The sequence below is a fragment of the Haliaeetus leucocephalus genome, unplaced genomic scaffold, assembly GCF_000737465.1.
Source record: "Haliaeetus leucocephalus isolate CR32 unplaced genomic scaffold, Haliaeetus_leucocephalus-4.0 Scaffold802, whole genome shotgun sequence".
In the NCBI taxonomy this organism is placed as follows: domain Eukaryota; kingdom Metazoa; phylum Chordata; class Aves; order Accipitriformes; family Accipitridae; genus Haliaeetus; species Haliaeetus leucocephalus.
This window is the reverse complement of record NW_010973238.1, coordinates 1734718-1755066: the sequence shown is the minus strand read 5'-3', so window position 1 is coordinate 1755066 and position 20349 is coordinate 1734718. Positions and strand designations below refer to the sequence as shown.

Here is a 20349-nt window from a genome sequence, read left to right as displayed (position 1 = left end):
GCTTAGATCATTTCCTACAATGTACAAGTAAAGCTGAGATGACTTCACTGTAGGCATGCCCTCACCAGTGCAAACTTACAGCCAGGAATTAACTGTACAGACACCAGTCAGGGCCATCCTTCATGGCAGGAAGAAGTAAGAAATTTTTCATTTTTGATAAAGAAAGAGGCTCATTTTCCTCTCAGACTCTTAGTAAGCCTGCTTAGTGGATACCTTCAGTCAAGTACCTCCTATGTCACAACGAGCTCTAGGGAGTTCCACAGCCTCACTGAGGCTTTTGGACCCTGCAGTAGCTTTAAAAAGGCTAACCTCAGCCTCCTGGAAAACACTTCCATGGAAGAGCCATGTCTAATTCGGTGGTTACTACAAAAGGACAGTATCTCAGGTATCCTCCCAAGTGTTTTACTCAAGAGCCCTGGGCAGCAAGAGAAAGACGCAGCTGCGTTTAATGCAAAACCTTACCATAGTAAGCATGTGTTGCAGACACCCGGGCCGTGACAGTGAGCGCTACGTAACTGAGGCCCAGCACCTTAAGGTGCACTTCCAACGTACTTAGTGGGTGGGAAGACAAACCTGGTTGAGCCTCCTACCCTTGCACAAGTTGCGCTCCGCTCAGGATCTGTACTGCTGCAGATGCTCAGCACCTAGCATTAATTTAATGGATTGTGATCCACACTACAGAACAGACAGTAATACCGGTTGATTGTTAGAAGGATTAACCATTTTAAATCTCAAGTTACTGAACATACTTCTAGTCCACATTTAATACGGACTGAACAAAACCCCCTGCTACTACAGCACACAGACTTGCTGATACCCCTTCTTTTCCTGCCAGGCAGGTGTGTGGCAACAGGTACCAAACCCAGCAACTTTGGGTTGTGTCATTTCCAACCCTGACATCGCTTAAGTAAAAAGTTTGAATTTAATTTCATTCCAAGGGATGTCTACCCACGTAAACATTCAATTCCTTACCAAAAAAGTGTAAGTACTTCCATGACCAACAAGCCTGTACTGATTTAATTTCTGTTTAAAAATACCTACGGCAATCTAGGAATAAAAAAGTTCCTTTTTCTAAGTATGCTTAAGCTATCATAATACTGATCACACTGGAGCACTTTATAATATCAAAGTTTATTGCTCAAAACTAATTGTCTGAAAAATACACATGTAGTACTCAAAAGACCAAACACATAGGATTATATGATTGTGCAGAAAAAAAGCAAGCAGAGGCTCAGTGAAAATGAGGCTTTATAGTTGTACCAATTTAGCACTGGCATCAAGCAACTGCACCCAACACGATCCATACAGCAACCATTGTTACCTACTTGGGCAATAAGAATGAATTTTGTTTTTTCACTTTCTCAGATACACATCAGAATACTGTAACTGATCATTTTATTTGGTTAACAACAGCATGGCTTCTTGCACTTCACATTTCTTCCCACGGAAAGTTAGGAGGCTATCACTTCCTGAATTTTGCTCCAGAACCAAAGTACAGTCTAGAGAATTAATAAGATAATCATGATGCTTTTAAATACTTGGATGTTACAAATATTTGTATAAAGCCTAACAGCATCACAGGAAAGTGGAAGTTTACATACAACAGTTAAGTTTATGCATAATAGTCTTTCCAAACTTCTGAGTACCCAACTACTTCATCAGTTTTGTTTAATAAATATGTAAGGAAAAGCTGGATGACTGGTGTTTAAATAGGTAGCATCTGACTATTCACTGGAAGTCACAGTAAGTTTTCCATCAGTACCATAAAGATTTGAATGCACACTAATTTAATCCTTAAAGTCAATATACCACACTTTTGTCGAGAAGCACATAATATGCAAAGCAAAAACTGTCTAATTCCCAAAGGATGGAACGGTTCTTAAAAATACACTCCATCCCTATAAAAATACCCATCCTCCTCTGGATATAGAAGGGATAAATAACAAATATCAGTGACAAAAGCAGCAGTTGTTTTATGCATTCATACAATCAAGATCTAAACCTTTACAGCCGATTACCTAGAAAACACACAAGAGTTACAAGACAAGTTTAGGATACATCTTGAATCACACTGTAAGTGTTCATGCAGAAGCTGAAGTTAATGCAATGATCTATCCTCTATCACAGCAGCTCGTGCTTATGTGCAAATGCAAGACTGTTACACTCCAAACAATAGTAAACATTAAAACACAAGAATACTTCACAATGACATAAACAGCAGTTAAGTTGTTTGTTCCAGCAGTTATTGCGCTATTTTCTGGACATCTCTCCAGTTAAAGGCTGCAGCAAGGTCTAATACCATTTTTTTGTTTGTTTGTTTTTGTTTAGAATGCATAATATACGTTCTAGGCTTTGGTTCACAATGAAATCTCTGGATGTTTTAATTAAGGGCAATGGTCACCTTGTGATTCTGATAGTGGCAGACTGAGGTAATACAGCAATCCTCTTAAAAATAATGAAAACAAATTTGTAAGTGAGGCATCTCTGGATATTCTGCAGGTGACCTGCAAATGCATTGACATTCTGATTTCAGAAAAATAAGATCTACAAGGGTGATTTGTCTTTTACAGTGCCATCCAAGTACAGATTTTTCTGCTGAAAACACGTAAGCTGAAGTAAAACCTACCTAAAGGAGTAATACGTTTAGGCATAGAAGATAAAAGCCCTGTCTTTATGAAAACAAAACAAAACAAAAAAATCAGAAAAACAACAAAAAGAGAGACAAACAGTAATCACTGCTTGTCACTACTGCACCAATATTATATACCCTTCAAAAGATGGAGATTTATTAAAGCTATACAAAAAAAAGCAGAGGCAGTGTTTTTTGTTTTTGTTTTTTGTTTTTGTTTTTTTTTTTTAGATAGGCCACTTCTTTAAATTATAGTTTATGTATAGTCTTCCAACTACCCGTATCCTGTTGTAACAGGATTACAACTCGTGGAACTGAAAAGCTAAATATAATAATAAAAAATGGGTGAATTCATATTTGCAGAGACCTCTGAGCATATCACTCAAACACAGAAACAGGTAAGACTCCAAGACTCCTCCTGTTTAACCTCAAACATTTTATGCAACATATTAGAGAACAGTAGTTTGAGATATAAATTAAAATCCACATATTTCCAAAATAATGGGTGATATTAAAAGGAGGTCTTACAATACTGATGCCAATATTGTTAAAATCCAGTAGGCACTAAATTCATTATACTGCAGCACTCTATACGTAACATGGTAAAAAAACCCAACCAAAAACCCAAACAAACAAACAGGACCCCCCCCTCCCTCCCTCCTCGAGCCCCCAGATCACTGTCCAGGTAAGTACCAGGAGCTGCAGCAATTACAAAGAACTGACCTCTTTTGCTCCTACAGGAGTAGGAGTGTAAAATATAGCAGTACAACTCTTGGATAAATCATTGAAGCCCTGCCACCAGCTTGGTTTTGACTCTTTTCCTCAAGAACAAACAAAAGAACCCACAAAAATGGTTCTAAGAGAAGACTTACTGCAAACACCCAGTAAAGAACCCCATATGAAGAACAAAACCCACAAAGCAGTGCTTTCACTACAGCCAAAACTATTCCTTCTGTGCTTAATTTAATAAAGCCTCAGATGACATAATGAGTACTGCCTGTTTTCTAAGATTGTATTTTATAATAGTTGCATATTTGTGATTTTCTTCTTTATCAGTATAACCTGTTATGGTCTCATTCTACTCATTACTCTATGTCATATTCCAAATCTACATTCTAATTTTCATTGCAGAAGTTACACTTTTTCTTTAAAAACTAAAAATGTAATTAAAAGAGTAAAAACAAAAACTTCTTAAAAAAACTAAATTGCTGCAGTTATTTCAGATTTCTAAGGGTTGTGTTGTGTTTGGTTTTTTTTTCTTTTTTTTTTTTTTTTAATTTTTTGCTTTTATCCTGCAAGTTAATTAAGACTTAATTGATCAAGTCAGATGTATTCTGACTCCACACAAATGAGAAATTGTTTTATTGCTGGGAGAAGGGAGTGGAAGGTCTTTAGACACATCATTGGCAAAATATTTTTAGACTGTCAACCACCATCAGCTGCGTTTTGGCTCCAAGCTTTGAAAACAGCCTTTCAAATTACAGTTTTTATTTTAAGCAAATAAATAGGGCCGTATTTTCCCCTTTCAACTGATCTGTAAACTAACATAGGCTCTTTTCAATTAAAATAAAACCCAATAATTTTCGATATCCAGCCTGTTGCTCTTAACACTACCAGGTATACTTGTTCTTTTCAAGTAATAAAAAAATCTGCATACTGTGATCTTGAATAACTAAGCCTGGCAGGAGACAAAAAACAGAACATAAAGAAACAGCATTACTGGCCTAATCCTATGGCATTAGGAACATTGCTCATCAGTTTCATGTATTTGTCACCAAAGTGTCTTATCAGTGCATATTATTATGTGCTGAAATGCAACAAAACTTTTCACAAAAATAGTTTTAGGCATGTTCAAACAAGAAGATGTACATATATTTCTTTTATATATACATATATATGAATGTGTATATATATATAATATCAGCTTCAACCTGTACATAGATATTCTGAATTTCATCCTTAAAACACATCCATTTCAAACAACATGGATGGCTTTCTAGAAAAAAGTGCTTGATTGATTTTATCCTGTGTGAACATGCCTGTCCTCTGTGCATTTGCCCAAGTAGAGATCTTTATGATCAATCCTTTAAACGTACATATCTCAGAGGTATTAAAAAAAAAAAAAAAAAAAAAAAAAAAAAAAGAAAAAGAGAGAATAGGAAAAAGTAATATTGCCCTGATGATGCAAAAAGAACAATGCATAACTGAAGCAGCTTGGATTTTAAAAGTTATCGTGCATTCTGCAGCAAACAATTTTTAAATAATTGTTGAAAATCTAGTTCCTCCATTTGTGTTATTGCTCCCCACTTGTAAATTTTCTCATTACACATCAACAGTACAGAGAGGTTCACTACCAGGCTGAGCCGATTCCACTATTGTCATCTTGGGTTTCTTTCGTGTTTCCTCCTAAAAGAAAATGAAACAAACCCCACCACACAGTCATAAAGAGAATATAATAATAAAACACTTGTTTTAAAATTTTGAACAATTTTAGCCAAACTGGTGTCAATCATTGTGAAAGGCTAACTTGTTTTAATGTTAAAAATAAATTTACTGAAGTGGGTAAAATTAAGTTATAAAGCCAATTTAAAACAGAGGATGAAGATCTCTCTAAAAGTAGCCCCCCTGCCAAAAATCAAGTTTTGAACAGCTCTCTATGTAAGATACTGTATAAAAACAAGCAAAAATTCTGATCATTGCTAAGTCTGACCCATGGCATTCTTCCTGTTTGTAAATACAAAAGAGCATATACTCACTCTTTCTTGTGCCAGTTTTTTCATTTCTTCCTGTAACTTGTTCAGGATGTGCAGATTTGGCTTGTTCTTTTTGGCATACTGCTGAAGTTCTATCACACTTTTATCAGAGGTTTCCTATTCAACAGAACCATAAGCAACAACAGATGAGCTTTTTTGATGGAAAAAACGTGGAGCAGAAATTTAATCTGTGATAGTTGTACTTCCTTAAGTAATAACATATATTTCCATGAGTGAGTTAAATATTAAATAGACTATATAATTTTGACCTGAAAGATGCAGGATTAATGCATTATTGTCAATAGAAGCAGTCATCTTATGTTTTGGCAATAGCAAGGTATGAGAATCAATTCAGAAGAATTGAGAACTGCTCATCAAATGCATACTGCCTTTACCATGATAAGGAACACCACTGTTATGCCAAAACAGTTATCATTAAAGCTTTGTTATAAATAAATTTAAAAACCCAGAAAAATACAAGAGCAAAATACAATCACAAGGTAGGTTACAATCAAACAAAATCATGTTCACCTGTTTAACCATCTTGCTACTCTCTCTACCATACATACGCAAAAGAGAGCCCCAATTTTTCACATGTGGATGCAGTAGCTGTAGGATTTTCTGAGAAGCTAATTGTTTCCCCACTCTCTTATTTTTGCCTGTAAAAATAATCATGAAAATGCATCAATACTGGCACGTTATGTAATTAGATTAACACCGATGTTTACTTGTGTTATTCAAAACTGAGATGCCAGAGAAGAGTAGAATAAGCACGTAACAAGCTAGATAGCTGAACAAGCACCTACAAAATGGACAACAAATGAGAACAGGAAAAAAGGAAGGTATTATCAGAGGTCACACTAAGTACTGTACTTACACCAGCCTCGCACCGTGTGCTTGCCACAAGTCATGACATATTCACTCTTCTGATTTTTACCAGGAATCACTTCAAACTTTATGGATGTATCACCCATTCCATGGTTTCTTAAGAACAAACAAAATCAATATCATATACTAAGTAAAATTACAAACATCTGAAGCGGTTGCCGTTATCTTTGACAGTCATTGCAATGGAATTAGATACTTTAATAATAAATTTTAAGACACTAATTAATAAAGAGTTCTTTTTTAAATCAGCAACTTGACTTGAATGGAAAGGCAAGCCTGTATAAATGAAAAACAAATATATTTGTATGTCCCACAACTAAAACCTAATCTCAGAAGACAAGAGTCATAAACAGCAAATATAAATTAAGGGAAGATACAACATTAAACAGTTCAGTCCACACCACGTCTCTTATAGCCACAGTGGGTGCAGTAAGCTTGGCCAGCCCACAAACGTCCAAGTTACTGACAAACACTGTGGGTACCAGCAACCAAGCAAACAACGTGCCCCAACCCAAACACCTGTACACAACAGAATTTGCTCCTTATTCTGCAGCCTTACCTTTTAAGGCACTCATGGAGAATCTGATATGGAGACAAGAGTCCAGCTTTACTGGTGAGTTCATATACCCGTGAGTCCTCAATACTGATATGGTTAAAATACTACGAAGGAATTGAAAAGAGTTATTGTGCTTTTGTGCAAATAAGACCTTAACACTGTCCTTAACTCTCATTTCTCCTTTGCAACATTAAACAAATTCTGTTACTCTGTGCTTAATACTTAAAGTATTTTTAAATCCATAATGGAGGTATTTACCAACATCATTAAAACTGCCACACCTAATCATATATTTGCAGACAGAAATTTAAATAATTCTTTTAACTCCAACTTTACATTATACAAGATGGACATAAAAATGACAATCTTATAAATTCTTTATCATCCTTTCTCCCTCAGGACAAGATTATTTTATTTGTTTTAACTTCATTATGAAATTCTACTTACCAAAATGCTGTGGTTCAATAAAAGAAAACGTAACAGCTATTGGAACGTTTTGTATTTTATTTTAAAACAATGAAAAAAATTGTCTGCATTTTCTTAATGACCATTTCAATAGTGTAGGACATACAATACAATTTTAAGTTAAAGTAAGTGTACAAACAACTCATTCTGTATATTACACTTTCTAAAATGAAACCATTCCTTTCAGGCCAATCACTGATTCTTCCTTTACTCCTTACTGATGGTCTGTTACATGCTGAATTGAAAGTGAACATATCACTATGAACTAGCTATTTAATATTTCCAATATGTGAAAATATAGCACACTCTCTCCACTTAAAACTTTTCCTTTGATTTTCTCAAATGTTGCTGCTTAAAGTCTGTAATTTTAACTGTCTGATCTGGCAATAAGTAGCTTTCATAGCTAAGTAAAAATGTCTCAGAAGCGTAGGCACTTTTAGTTCTTACTTGGTCTTCTGAGACGATCACACAAAACCAGACAGCATCTAGCTCTGAACTTTCCAAAGCATCAACCAGAGGATTCTGGAAGCCAGGACAGTACAGGCAGTACAATGTCTTGGAACATTTCAGGTCTTCAGTAAGTGACCTGATATTTCAACAAGGGGCTAGTTTTTTGCATCACAGTACATTTTCTGATCAGTTCCAACAGAACAAAAAAAAAGGGTTTTCATTGCCATAGATCTTGCTATAAATGAAGAATTTCACATTTCCATCTGAGAAAACAATGTTATGAATTTTCATTAATATTTCTGACATTGAAGGTGTAATATTTTTAAAAACAGACTCCAATGACAGTCGACAAGGAAGAGTTCAGTACCTCAAGTTCTTCACTGTCTTTGGGCTTCTCCTCAGAGGTCTGTTTAACAAAGTCGGGAATAAGGATTTCCAGTGTAGCTCGAGCTGCAGAAAATGATTAAACATCTTGGTAACATTTACTTTAAACAATGATTGTAAAGAAAAAAACCAGAATGAAGCACTCTTTAAGCAAGCCTCATATGTCCCCTTGAAACATCCACTCATATAACACAACTTCACAGTCAAAACAGGCATCATCTTTTTGTAAGAAGCATATTCACTTGCAATTTTTAAAGAAAAAAAAAAATTCTACTTGTTCAAGTTGATGATGAAAGTCTCACAACTACCTAAATTAAGAAGAAACTGCTTTTTGGAAATGCCTATGAAAGGAAAAAAAAATTATCATCAAGCTTCATTTTAAAAGTGACGTAGAATTCTTAGGACCCAAAATTAAAGAGTTATCATCAGCCCTTAGTTATTACAGCTGAACCCTAGTACTGTATCACTAGGGCACTCAGAACCCTAGTATTGCACGAAAAGCACACCCAGAATTTGCCTAAATTTTCAAAGCAAAATACCTTTTTTCATGCACAAATAATTCTGGGCTGGCTTTTAGTGATTTAGCTACACTGACTTATTTCACAAGTGCAGAAAGTACCACAGGTACATTATACATCTTTAAATTTTGATAAGTTATTTTTTCTTGATCAGACATTTAAACCCGGACATAGTAAGAAGCTCTCATGTATCGGGGACATTCTCATTTAGATCTTCATCATTTACATATTTATTGCAGACTTACACAATTAGAACTAATTAATGAACACAAGTACTTGGAAATCAATAATCACGTAGTTCAGTACAATTGTTTTATTACCAGAAAGAGAACGAAAACAATGAAAAGCTTGAGGGATTTTTTTTGTTTTTAAAGAAGGGCAAAGATTTACCTTTCGCTAAAATCCACACACCAGGTGTTTACATAGCAGGTGACAGTATAAATATAAAACCCCCAACATGTTCTTATTGGTTTGATCATTAGAGACAGACGCTCTTACAGCTACTCAGTATACATCAATAGTTTAATGTAAGCTAACATCTGAAGTTTCTTCATTGCTTTCTATTCCAGTACATTGTTGAACCTTGGGTTGTCAGAAAACCCTATGCAACAGTATTTATCACTTTTACCAAAAAGACACAAGTGTACTTTCTTTGACTATTAACAAAATGATTCCTACTTACTATTGCAAATATGTCATCTTCAAAGCAGAAATGAAAACAGATAAACATTCAGCAGTTGGTATTAAAAAAGAAAAAATGTTACCAGCTTTATTCTTGGCAAGTTTTTTGCTGCTGGCAGTTCCTGCCCCATAAGTTACTCCATCAATAATCACTGAGGCTCCAAAAGGTTCACTTGGGTTCTCTAGAAATGGAGCAGGAAAGAAAAAGAAAGCTTTTCAGAACTCCCAGTGTAAAATACTCATTATGAACATGGAATACCACCACTATAAAGATTTGTTTTCTTCTTCATTTCAACTTCAAGAGGCATGGAAATTGTTTACTCTTCAGAAAGACTGAAAATTGCTTACTCCAATATATGAAAACCAAAGAATTTTCCATTACCACTAGACTTACCACCATGTACTTCATTCTTCCAAAGTAAGGACTTTTACATTTTAAAAGATCATTTGTGATCTGCCAGAATTCAAATGTTAATTCCGAAGTTTTTGCATCACTAACACATTGTAAATACAAGAGCTATACATTCTGATATTGAAAATTCAGTTACAGTATGTAATGCATATATAACGTATATATAACATAATTCTGAATAATTATAGATTCCACACTGAACTAAGATGCCCAACTTGTAATTCCTTGGATGCTGACTGCAGGACTTAATCCTTTCAAGCCTGCTGTTGAAAAAGGTGTAATTTCTTCCTTCTCTATAAGGTACCCCTAAAAAAACCAGCAAAAGCAAAAATGCAAGGAACGTATGGTATACCACTTCATAAAGCAATCTCAAATGCAGCTAGATAAAGCAATTTGACTGGAATTTACAGGAAAAAAAAAATCCAACATTATTTGATTCCAATTATAGTTGCCATACATGCAACATTTTTAGATTCCTGATTAAGCATCAAGTGCATTCCCCCCAATATTTATCTAAAATAAAATTCTCCCCAAGTTTTTTGTTTTTCTGAGAGCTAGCATCATTTACACAGTTGCAGTACAGCCTAAATTAGGAACTACCAAACTACCTCTTACACCACTGACACAGAATAAAATTAAAAGCTGTTTAAAAACACAAACAGATATCCACATAAATCCCACACTAATCATGGAACAACATAGTCTCAGTAACTCTTTTAGTTACTTTTAGTTCAGCAGAGTGACGCTTCTACTTCTAATCCTATGAGGAAAACTAGTCAACATTCATGACAAATCAATTCCTACCAACTGCATGAACCTTTTGCAATCCGCACCTAACTAGTAATTTCTCCACTAATATTAACTATAATTTATTAAGGACCTTAGAGAATAGTCACATAGGACAAATAGTCTACATAGCCAATTCTGGTTTCCATTTAAATTTTTAGTATCAATTTATACATACAAAATTCTCTGAGGGAAACTGGATATAAATATGAGCCTCCATGACATAACAATCATAGCATACAGTAACTTGAACAGTTAAAGGATTTTAAAACTCCACATATCTCAAAAAAATACCCTATTTTTTGTCAATTGGAAGAATACCAGAACAGAACAAATCCACAAAAATATCTCAAATTATTGCAGCTTTAGAGAGGGTACATATGTGTCTGCAGAAATCTTTCAAATTCTTCAAACAGCTTCATAATTGATGACCTACACATTTCTCTTCAGAAACTATTTGGGTTCAGTATTTAACTTTTTTTTTTCAGGATTCCAATGATTCACTAAATCAATGCGTGCCTTACAGTTGGATTTTAATGGACATCAATGACAAGAAGATTGAGCAAATATTAATTGTGCACAGTGAGCAAAACTGTAATTGCCCATATTTCACTGATGCGTCCTTTCAGATGCAAATGAGTTGCTCAAATCCATTTTCACTTAGGCATAGTTTTCAAAGTGAAAACCTATACTGTTATTTTAAATGTAAGACTGCTCTTATCCTCAAAAGCCATGTTTAAGATACAGAAAACGTCTCCTAGCTAGAATTTGACTCAAAACAGACTTTCAAGACATTCCCTAGGAAAAATGTCCATCATTTGATTTTTTTTTTTTTTTAAGATATCCAAGCATAACATAAGCCCTTCAAAACAGCATGTGGTCGATTAAAAAACTTAACAGACTTACCACATTCAAAGAAATTGTAAACAGGGCGAACCTTTAGGACTCGTTGCATATATTCATGCAGTATGCAAACTTCAGACTTCCCATTGGGATTAATGACAAATTCTGCAAAAAAAAGATGGGGGGAGGGGAAGACAGCTAAGTAGTGCCAGTCTTTAAAAGACAATTTCTACTACAAAGAAATAAATAAATGACAAATTACTTATCCACGGGATAAGTGTCCACTCAAATTAAATGCAATGCTGTTGAATCAGACATGGATAATTATGACCTCAAAGTCCATTTTCTCTGAAAAAGTATTGAGAAATCAGTCTGAGAAATTTCTATCAACAACTGGAAGTGCACTAATTACAAGTTAAGCAAATATTCTACATTCAATGTTTGCAGTCCCATGGCCTCTGGACCTCTACACACAGCATTTCTGGCAGATAACATCAATTAGAAATCCTCTAATTTGCTCCTAAACACATGTTGTATCTCCCTTCTAACAACAGGCACATAGACTTCAAATCCACAAATCAGATTCACTCCATTCCCCCCCCCCCCCGCCCCATTCCTCTTTAGCAAGCCACAGATCAGGTCACTGTCCCTTTGCCCTGAACGTGCTGTTTTTATTTGAAAGGTCCTTTTTTTCCCCCCCCTGCAACAATATTGTTAGTGAAGAGCACAAACCCTGCCTCGGTGGGCACTACGGCAGTATGGGAGAGAAAGTTAAGACTTAGATAGATAAAGTGCAAGTTAAGTCCTTGATTTAGATAGTTTCAGTGTGGCTCTAAACTTAGAATTTAAGATAGTGTATTAACTAAAAATTCAGCTGCACCTCCCTGTAACAGGGAATGGTCAATATGTAACTCATCAGCTTTAATTCTGTTAAAGAGAAGAAACCCAGAAACACGACAATGTACAAAACAAGAACAAAAAACAGGAACAAGACCCAAACCACAGTCTATAGACATTTTAAATATCAGACTGCAGTTGAACAAACTATTATGGATACACAGCCAACACAGATAAGAGCTAATTCCCCCAGCTTCTCATCAGACACGATATCCATTCCTCACACCACAGGACTCGACTGCACACACAGTTCCTTCTTAACTGTATCCGTCAAACTGCTTAAAATTTTTATTTTTAGTTGTAGGTTTTAATCTGCATCAATCTGGCATTTGTAACCAGTCCCTAATTTGGGACCAATTAGAACTGGTACAAAACTGAGAAGGCAGTAGCACTGAGTGACTAGGCATGATGGTTTTCAGCAACAACCAACAGTAACAAGTAGCTAAAGGTAGTAACCAGTTAACAGGACTGCAACCTGGAATAAAAATCCTTTCATTTAGGAATTATTTTTTCTAATAGGAAGTACATTTTGACAGTATTTTTCCGTTACTATTTAATATGATGGATCCAAGAACGCAGAATTCTAGAACAAGAAGAAAGTAGACTTATTACAGGATTTTTTTCAGTCAAGCTTAGAACTGTAATTAGTCTTTGATATAGAATAATTGAACTACAGGTAGACAAACTAACCTTTCTTCGTAGGTGCATCTTGCACAGACAAGGTAATGAGTTTCTGATTGGCAGGTAGAATAGGCCGCTCAGATTCTGCCTGCTTCCGCTTCATTTCACGATTGAATTGCCGTCTCTCAGCCCAGGTTCTGAATTTTTTTACGGTAACTTGTTCAAAATCAAAACGCTTTTCAAGATAGCGTCTAAAATCTTCCAGATCTAAGAAGCACAAGCAAGTTACTCTCTCTACTTTGCCACTGAGCAAGCATTAAGTTCACTATTTCCACTGTTTTAAACATGTTATAATTTTTTTTTTAGACTAGGAGCAAAAGTAACATAATCAAGGTTAAGACACTATTTTATACTAACAAAACTAATTACAAGTTTTCCTGTTACTGGGTCAAATGCAAAACACTTGTGCAAACTGGAAAACAAAACAAGAGCATTTTATTCTGTCACTTAAATATTTTACTAAGCCCTAACCACCATAATACCCAACACAATTTGTAACAAAAGCTAGTAAGTGTTCTACTTCATCACCTATTCACCTTCTCATTACCTGAAGCAAGGTATACAGTGAGTAACAGTAGTTAACGCTATTAGCCTCAGTTTCCTGAAGCCTAAACTGACGATTGCTGCCTATTTATTAAACAGTGCACCATGAAACACTATATAATGATGCTCCGTAAGTATCTGCTGGCCTCTAAAGAGAATTTAACACGTTCATTTTCACATACAGAGTACTAAAAGATTGCCCCCCTTGAACTACAGCTGCTTCTCCTTTATAGGATATTTCTGCAGATACGATCAGCAAAAATAAAGAATAGCATATGAAGATGTAAACAAACAAAAGCAAGCTGCTGGTATTGTTTCCTTCCACAAGGAATTCCAAATGCAAGTCACGCTTATACTTGATCACTCAGTATTTTTTTCAGTAATACAGAACAGATCCTATTTAAAGAGAGAGATAGACAGGTAAACTTCACGTGGAAAGTAAGTGCTTACTGGTTTTAGTTTTGCTCCTAAATATTGATGATTTTTTTCTTCCTTTTTTTTTTTTTTTTAAATCTTTTGGCATGGTTATGGGACTGAACAGGACACGTGTAATGACAAGGCCAAGTTTTGTGTTTGAACACTACAAAGTTAAGTGGTAGCCTACAATCCATATCAGTATTCTAAGCAGCAGTAATTTACATGGATGGTACTCTCAGGTATGTAGTTGTGGTAAGTGGCACATGACCTTTCTGTCCAAGTTCCTCTGTAAGTTTGGCAGTGACTTTGGCGTGACTTCTTCAGGCAGCTTTTTGTGTAAAAGCTATCACACTTGCATAAATAAAATAATGAAGCATCACACCTCTTTGCATGAGTGCAATTATATTTGCATGACTTACTCTGCTAAACTTGTGCAAATAAGCAAATTTAGTTTAACTGCACCATTTATCTTAAGAGATCATACTGAAAATAGATATAATTCAGCAAATATAGAGACTGCATAGAAAAGCTCATTTAAAGAAGTCACACAAACACACTTGACAACAGCAATTCATATGTACCCATTGACTTAATTGATTCTTAAACTGAGGTAAAGCCTACAGGACTAAACTTCCAAAATTTTCACATTTTTGTGTGCAAAACCTTTGCACGTGGACTCCTAAGCCTTCAGAAAAATTCTCCACTGTATGTTTCTCTTCCTGTTAAAATCAAAATTTATTACTAATACTGGATCTATTTCTTCAGATCTCTGCATACAAAAAAACATGCAGAAAGACAACTGACCACGTGATCTCAGGCAAGATACTATTCAATTGCCAACTCTGGAATAAAGCATATGTAACCCAAATGACATTACCCCAACCCCAGCCAAGAAAAGACTCCACTTGCCATACATACCTACAGATTCATCTTTACATACTTCAACTTTGGCCTTAACTTGTCCTAAGGCTCCTTGTGCTGCATCTCCCCCTGAGGGGTCTTTATCATCTAAAGGCCCAGAATCAGCAGCAGTAGAATCTGGTTCTTCTGTTTGGCAGTCCAGTTCTGAAGATTTATCTAGGTGCTTTACAGGTGATACTTCCCCATTTGGGGTTATGTCATTGTTTTGTTCCCTTTCCTCATTTTCCTTCATTTTTTTGTAATGCAAGCAGGGAATGCTACTAAGGGGAGGATCATGTTTCTGCAAATACAGAATAATGCAGAAGGTTTCAGTACCTCAAGGTCACCAAAAGCAAGAGCAAAACTCAAAAATAAAAGATGTAATCAAGATAGAAGTTACTTTTATTTAGTCTAGGCTCAAGCTTCTCTTTGGTCAGCAATCTTACTCTACTCAAGATCTGAGTACATCTAATCCTACGGTATCTTGGCACTGTGTAACAGTGATACTAACCTTCAAAGTGCGTTCGCTGTTTTAGATCCAAACTATATTCTGTTCAATTACATGCAAATACTACATGCTTTCATAAAATCCATTGAGCTCTCTTGGGGTTTAAGCCCATGACATTAAATCCAATTTCTTCAGATTCCTTGGGTTCATGAACGTCACATGCTTACTTCTGTAAACGTGGACCATAAGCCGCAGCTCAGGCTAGTTTATAGCTACAAATAAATGCTCTAAATATATTTCATGGTGGAATAAAACCAGCATTTTGCAGCCATATGCTAGAACAATGAAGGCACCAAATAAGACCATCTCATTAATTTTAACTGCCCAAACTCATTGCAAAAATAGAAAAAGAAAACACCGCAAGAAAAATTGTATCATATTTTCAGAAACAGAGGAGTTTATTTTTCAAGTACCTTAATTCTAACACTGGAAAGAAGCCTGCTAAAGTAGAAAAATATTCAACTGTTTGCAAGAACATGTCTAATTTTTAAATCTCAGTAAGTATTTAAGTAATTGACAGCTCTCACCCTTATGCTTCCTGTTCCCAAGAAATAAGGTCTAGACCAGGTAACAACTCTAGATTCTCTGTGCAGATATACAGGAATGCCCGAGTTATGGAATGTCATGATCCATCCATCTGGCAAAGGTTCTGTAGGAGGGCGGCCACGACCTTTAAAGCAAAGAGTGGCTTTAAACTTGGATAGACTGCTTAGAAGAACAGAAAAAGAATCAAGGTTTTTTATTTTTATTGCTTTTTCTGTCTCAAAGGATAAAATGACACTGAAACAAGACTTTGGTAGAAAGATTTTGTTTTAATAAAAAGGCATATGCTTCTAACCCACATTAAATCCTGCAAAATTATAGATTCCATTATGTCTTCAACTGAAAAGCAACAGTAGCACTAATTTTATGCAGACTGATTTGTTCATTTCACCAGTGAATCTTCTCTTTAGTCTTTATGTATTTATATCATCACAAGCACCACTATATTTAATGGAAAAATCATACTTGCTTTTGAAACAACTGAGTTTTCCATTAAAAGTTTTTGCACTTGACACTCAGGGATAAATTTGCACTGAGACACCACTACACCCACAGAACCAAACAGCCAGCAATGAGTTAGGCTGTAAGCTAAGACTCTCCTATTATATTTTTCAGCATAAGCACAACACAAACCAGGATCAAGTCTACAAACCTTTATACTTAAATATCTTAGCCATCAAGAATACTACTTCTTCCAGAAAACAAGACTGAAATTAGAGTACAATAAGCCAATATGAGGAATCACATAGCAAAAGAAACAATATTGCAGTAAAATGCTTATGCCCGCATTCAAGTTAATAATACACAGCCTCACTCCTTTCTATTCCAGAAATCAGAGAATGCTCTCACTCCTTTCTACATCAGAAATCAGAGACCAGACTCATCTTAGCTGGGAACTTCCTGGCAATCCTGTGTTAGTATAAAATTTTTCAGGGAAAAACTGTTTGGTTTCTTATTTCAGAATACAGTGAGGCTGTAAAATACTCCTCTACAGCAGGTTCAAATTTTAGTTCTACTTCAGACTATTTTCAGTTACATTCTTCTGGATTGGTTCACGTTCTCAGCTCTTCTTTATTAGCAGTTTGTAACATTTACACAATGAAACTGGATAAATGTAAGCCATTGACTTTCCTAATGATTTTTTTTAACCTAGTATTGCATGCATAAAGGCTTCACATAGAGCAATTTCAACAACAGAAGTTATATAACTAAAGTAGGAAAAAGTCCACAATGACTACAAACAGTCTTCAGCTGTTTCACTGTACTGGAGACAAAAAACCAGACCATCCTTGTTCACCTCGCCATCACTGAGGTAACGTTCTTCATAATTTTTCACAAATCCACACACTAAAATACAGTCACATTACGTACAACAGAGGAAGACCAAAAGCACTCCCCAAAATCAACTTCACTATTCAGGAACATGAAAAATCATATCCTATAGTAAGAAGCCTTCAAACAATAAAATTCTGTAACATACAAACTATTTCACAAGAATTGCTATCCTAAACTTTGCTTGCTGATATACTTCTGTTCTACAGACATAAGCCACACACAAAAAAGTTATAGATATTTAATGAACATTAACTTACTTTTAAGTACAGTTTTAATTTTGGTCATCATTGGCTGTACACTTGTTTCTCCATCAGACTGGTGATCACTTTCACCACCATATTTCTCATTTTCTAGTCTCCTTGTTTTGGGTGCTCGAAGACCCTCTTCCAGCAGAGCATCCACATCATTATCAAAGTCATCCTGAAAGAGACTTCATCAGACACTATCCTTCTGGGTCTACTAACTTCCCCTTCCCCTTGCAAAGAAAAAGTATACGCAGAGAGAAACTAGAAATTTCCAATGATTCCAGTAAAAAGACTGAAAAATAAGAAAATAAGTTTTTGTAAGTCAGAACTGGTATTTTTCAGGATAAAATGAGCTGCGATTGTGCAAGAAGCCTTTTAAATGTTATTTTTAAACAAGACCATAGAATCTGCCACACAACTTGGAAGTTTGACCAAGATAATTTACAAAAGTTTACAGCCAATGTTCTGTCTCTGAAAATTCTGCATTTTTGACTCAAGTACTGCACATTTCTAGATAAGACTGTTTCAGTGAACATCTTTGCATATTTTTTTTCTAGCCACTTGGAAACCTCTTACACACCAAAAACCTGTGGATTTTCTTACCTCATATGAGTAATTCAAGGTTTCTTCATCCACTTTATCTCTTTGAACGATTGCTTTAGATGTGAACCCTCCTCCTTCTTCATCTATTTCCATCAAATTGTCGGTAAAATCTTCTAGCTCATCCAGAACTGCATATTCCACTCTCTTTTCCTGATCAATATCATTTTCATCATCCTTCTTGTCATCATTTTCACCCCCTATTCCTACAGCTTTACCATTACTACCACCGAAAGGACAAACATGCAAATCCCCATTGACATTATTAATACCAAAATCTGTATCTGCCTTATAATCCTGCTCAACTCCAGTGTACAGAACCTTCCTATCTTTGCTTTTGCAGCTTTCTGTAAAGCTAACACTAATCTTTACATCTTTAAGTAACTTAAGATCTGGGGTGAACTTTCGAACTGAAGGTGCATGACGAGCAGTTCTTGGGCTTTGGTCACTATTGTTAGGGTCTATTATAAGACGACTTTTGTAGCAGGCAGATCCCTTTGTGAGAAGCTGTGTTCTGCAGATACTGTGCGTGTCCCCAGCAGGGGTATCTGACTGTCCATCACCACCAGAGCCAACGTCCATTACCTCTGCGTCACTGGACGTTTGCAGGGGAGGTGGTGGAGGCTGTTCATTAGGCGGCAGAGGTGGGGGACAAGTATGATTCTCCACATTCATTTCTCTTGCAGGTTCTTTAGGGAGGGGTGGTACATTTTCATATCTCTCCATTTTTAAAACTACTGTTTAAAAAAAAAGCTTTAATAAATGTTTATATCTATACTCCTAACATGCATGAGTCCATCAAGATTGGTTTATCATGTTCTATTCAATATGCAACACTGATGATTCAGTTAAGCTGACTACATTGTTCTTTTCATTAATGTAGACAGCTTTCAGAATCACTGTCTCAATTATTGGAAATCACAATGCATTCAGCTTAAATAGCTGAAGACTAAGACTGCATCTTCATTGGACAAGCAGGTCTCCCTTTCTTCCTTCAACCTACAAGAAGAAGAAAAAAAAAAAAAAAAAAAAAGTTGCCCAAAAAAAAAATGGAAATAGCACCCCAGGCAAAAAGAAAAAATGTCACTCCTTCCAGCATAAATTTCAAGTAGAAGTAAGAGTGACATTTTTACAGTGAGTCTTGATACCATTTTGAATGAGGCTGAAATTAGATTGTTTTTACTCCTTGATCTGTACACCAGCACAAGAATTTGCTAACACATAGCTGCCTGTATAATTCGTTGACTATCTCTGCTTGGTTAGCAGGCAGGGCATTAAGCATGGCATTTGTAGGGACCAGACTAAAAACTGTGCATTTTGGGGGGATTCTCCCATTATTGAAAATAACCTGGTATTCAAGCCATACTTACCCACAGAGCAGAAAGGATAATGAGCTTACAGTTTAAGACAATCTGCAAAACCAACAAGATTTTAACAACTATGGTCTTACAAGACACATGGCTTTTTGAAAGTGTAAGTTATTAGATATTTTTGAAATCTCACTGGAAGTTTTAACAGGAAATCTCATAATTTACTAAAAACTCACACAAAATGACTCTCTAGATAACCAGATATTAGACATTTGATCTTATATTCCATACTACCATAGGACTATGTATTTGTTATATCTGAGGAAATCAGGTCCAGATACATAGCGTTAAAGTTCAAATGAATTCTGGAAGGCATTTAGAAGCCAATGTTTTAGGTAATTTAACCTGGCAAAAATATTCAATTGCTCTAGGAAATTTTACAGGGGATGGGGCATGTGTGTTTTGAGTTTGTTTGGTTTTTACATTAAGTGGGTTCTTTCTACCATGTCTATGATGGCTTCTTCAATTATACTTTTGTCATCTGTGCAGGGCTATAAGCACCTGGGGAAAGAAAGCTTAATTTCTTACCTGCTATTTGGTTTCTCCAAGTCCCTCCATGCCACCCCAAACCGGGCTTAAATCTTACTACCAGCTAGAAATAAAGCAGCGTTACTCTGCCCAAGACAGCCAGCTGGCTGAATCTGCTCTTTTCAAAGTATTTCCAGGTAGTAGAGAAAGTCTACCCAAGTATTCTAGAAAGATAAGCTCTGAGTCCTTAGTGTTGCTGTATAACATCTGAAGGCAACAGGGCAGAATGTCTGGGTTGTCATGAGGGACTTAAGAGAAGCCAAACATAACTCTCTAACATATCTCTATGCCAGCCTGGACATAACAAACCAACAGCAATATCCAAACACCAACTGGGGCAAGGCAGGAAGCTGGGAATTAGGAGTTATAATGGGATCAATTAAAATTCAACAGCATACAGAAGCTACCTACCTGGAA

General features: G+C 35.8%; 1 protein-coding gene across 2 annotated transcripts; it reads right to left on the bottom strand.

Moving 5' to 3' along the window:
• Window positions 1–3882: 3882 nt before the first annotated feature.
• Window positions 3883–19029, bottom strand: DGCR8 (DGCR8 microprocessor complex subunit). Of its 2 annotated transcripts, XM_010581680.1 has the most exons (13): window positions 18038–19029; window positions 17447–17609; window positions 15839–15981; window positions 14822–15104; window positions 12953–13150; window positions 11429–11530; window positions 9408–9506; window positions 8109–8191; window positions 6830–6930; window positions 6260–6366; window positions 5914–6041; window positions 5386–5499; window positions 3883–5035 (listed from the first exon to the last, which is right to left on the bottom strand). In XM_010581680.1, exons 1-13 carry the CDS (start codon window positions 18758–18760, stop codon window positions 4952–4954), a joined length of 2328 nt encoding a protein of 775 aa, XP_010579982.1. In that variant the 5' UTR covers window positions 18761–19029; the 3' UTR covers window positions 3883–4951. The 2 variants fall into 2 exon arrangements, with proteins under 2 accessions (XP_010579982.1, XP_010579983.1); XM_010581681.1 differs by lacking the exons at window positions 14822–15104; window positions 15839–15981.
• Between the last annotated feature and the right edge of the window lie 1320 nt (window positions 19030–20349).

Excerpts from the sequence above, each read along its gene's own strand:
- DGCR8 (XM_010581680.1), bottom strand. The coding sequence starts at position 18,760 with ATGGAGAGATATGAAAATGTACCACCCCTCCCTAAAGAACCTGCAAGA. Across the intron at positions 17,610-18,037 it reads CCTTGAATTACTCATATGAG|GATGACTTTGATAATGATGT; the intron begins GTAAGAAAATCC and ends AGTCTCTTTCAG. Across the intron at positions 6,367-6,829 it reads CTCCATGAGTGCCTTAAAAG|AAACCATGGAATGGGTGATA; the intron begins GTAAGGCTGCAG and ends TTTGTTCTTAAG.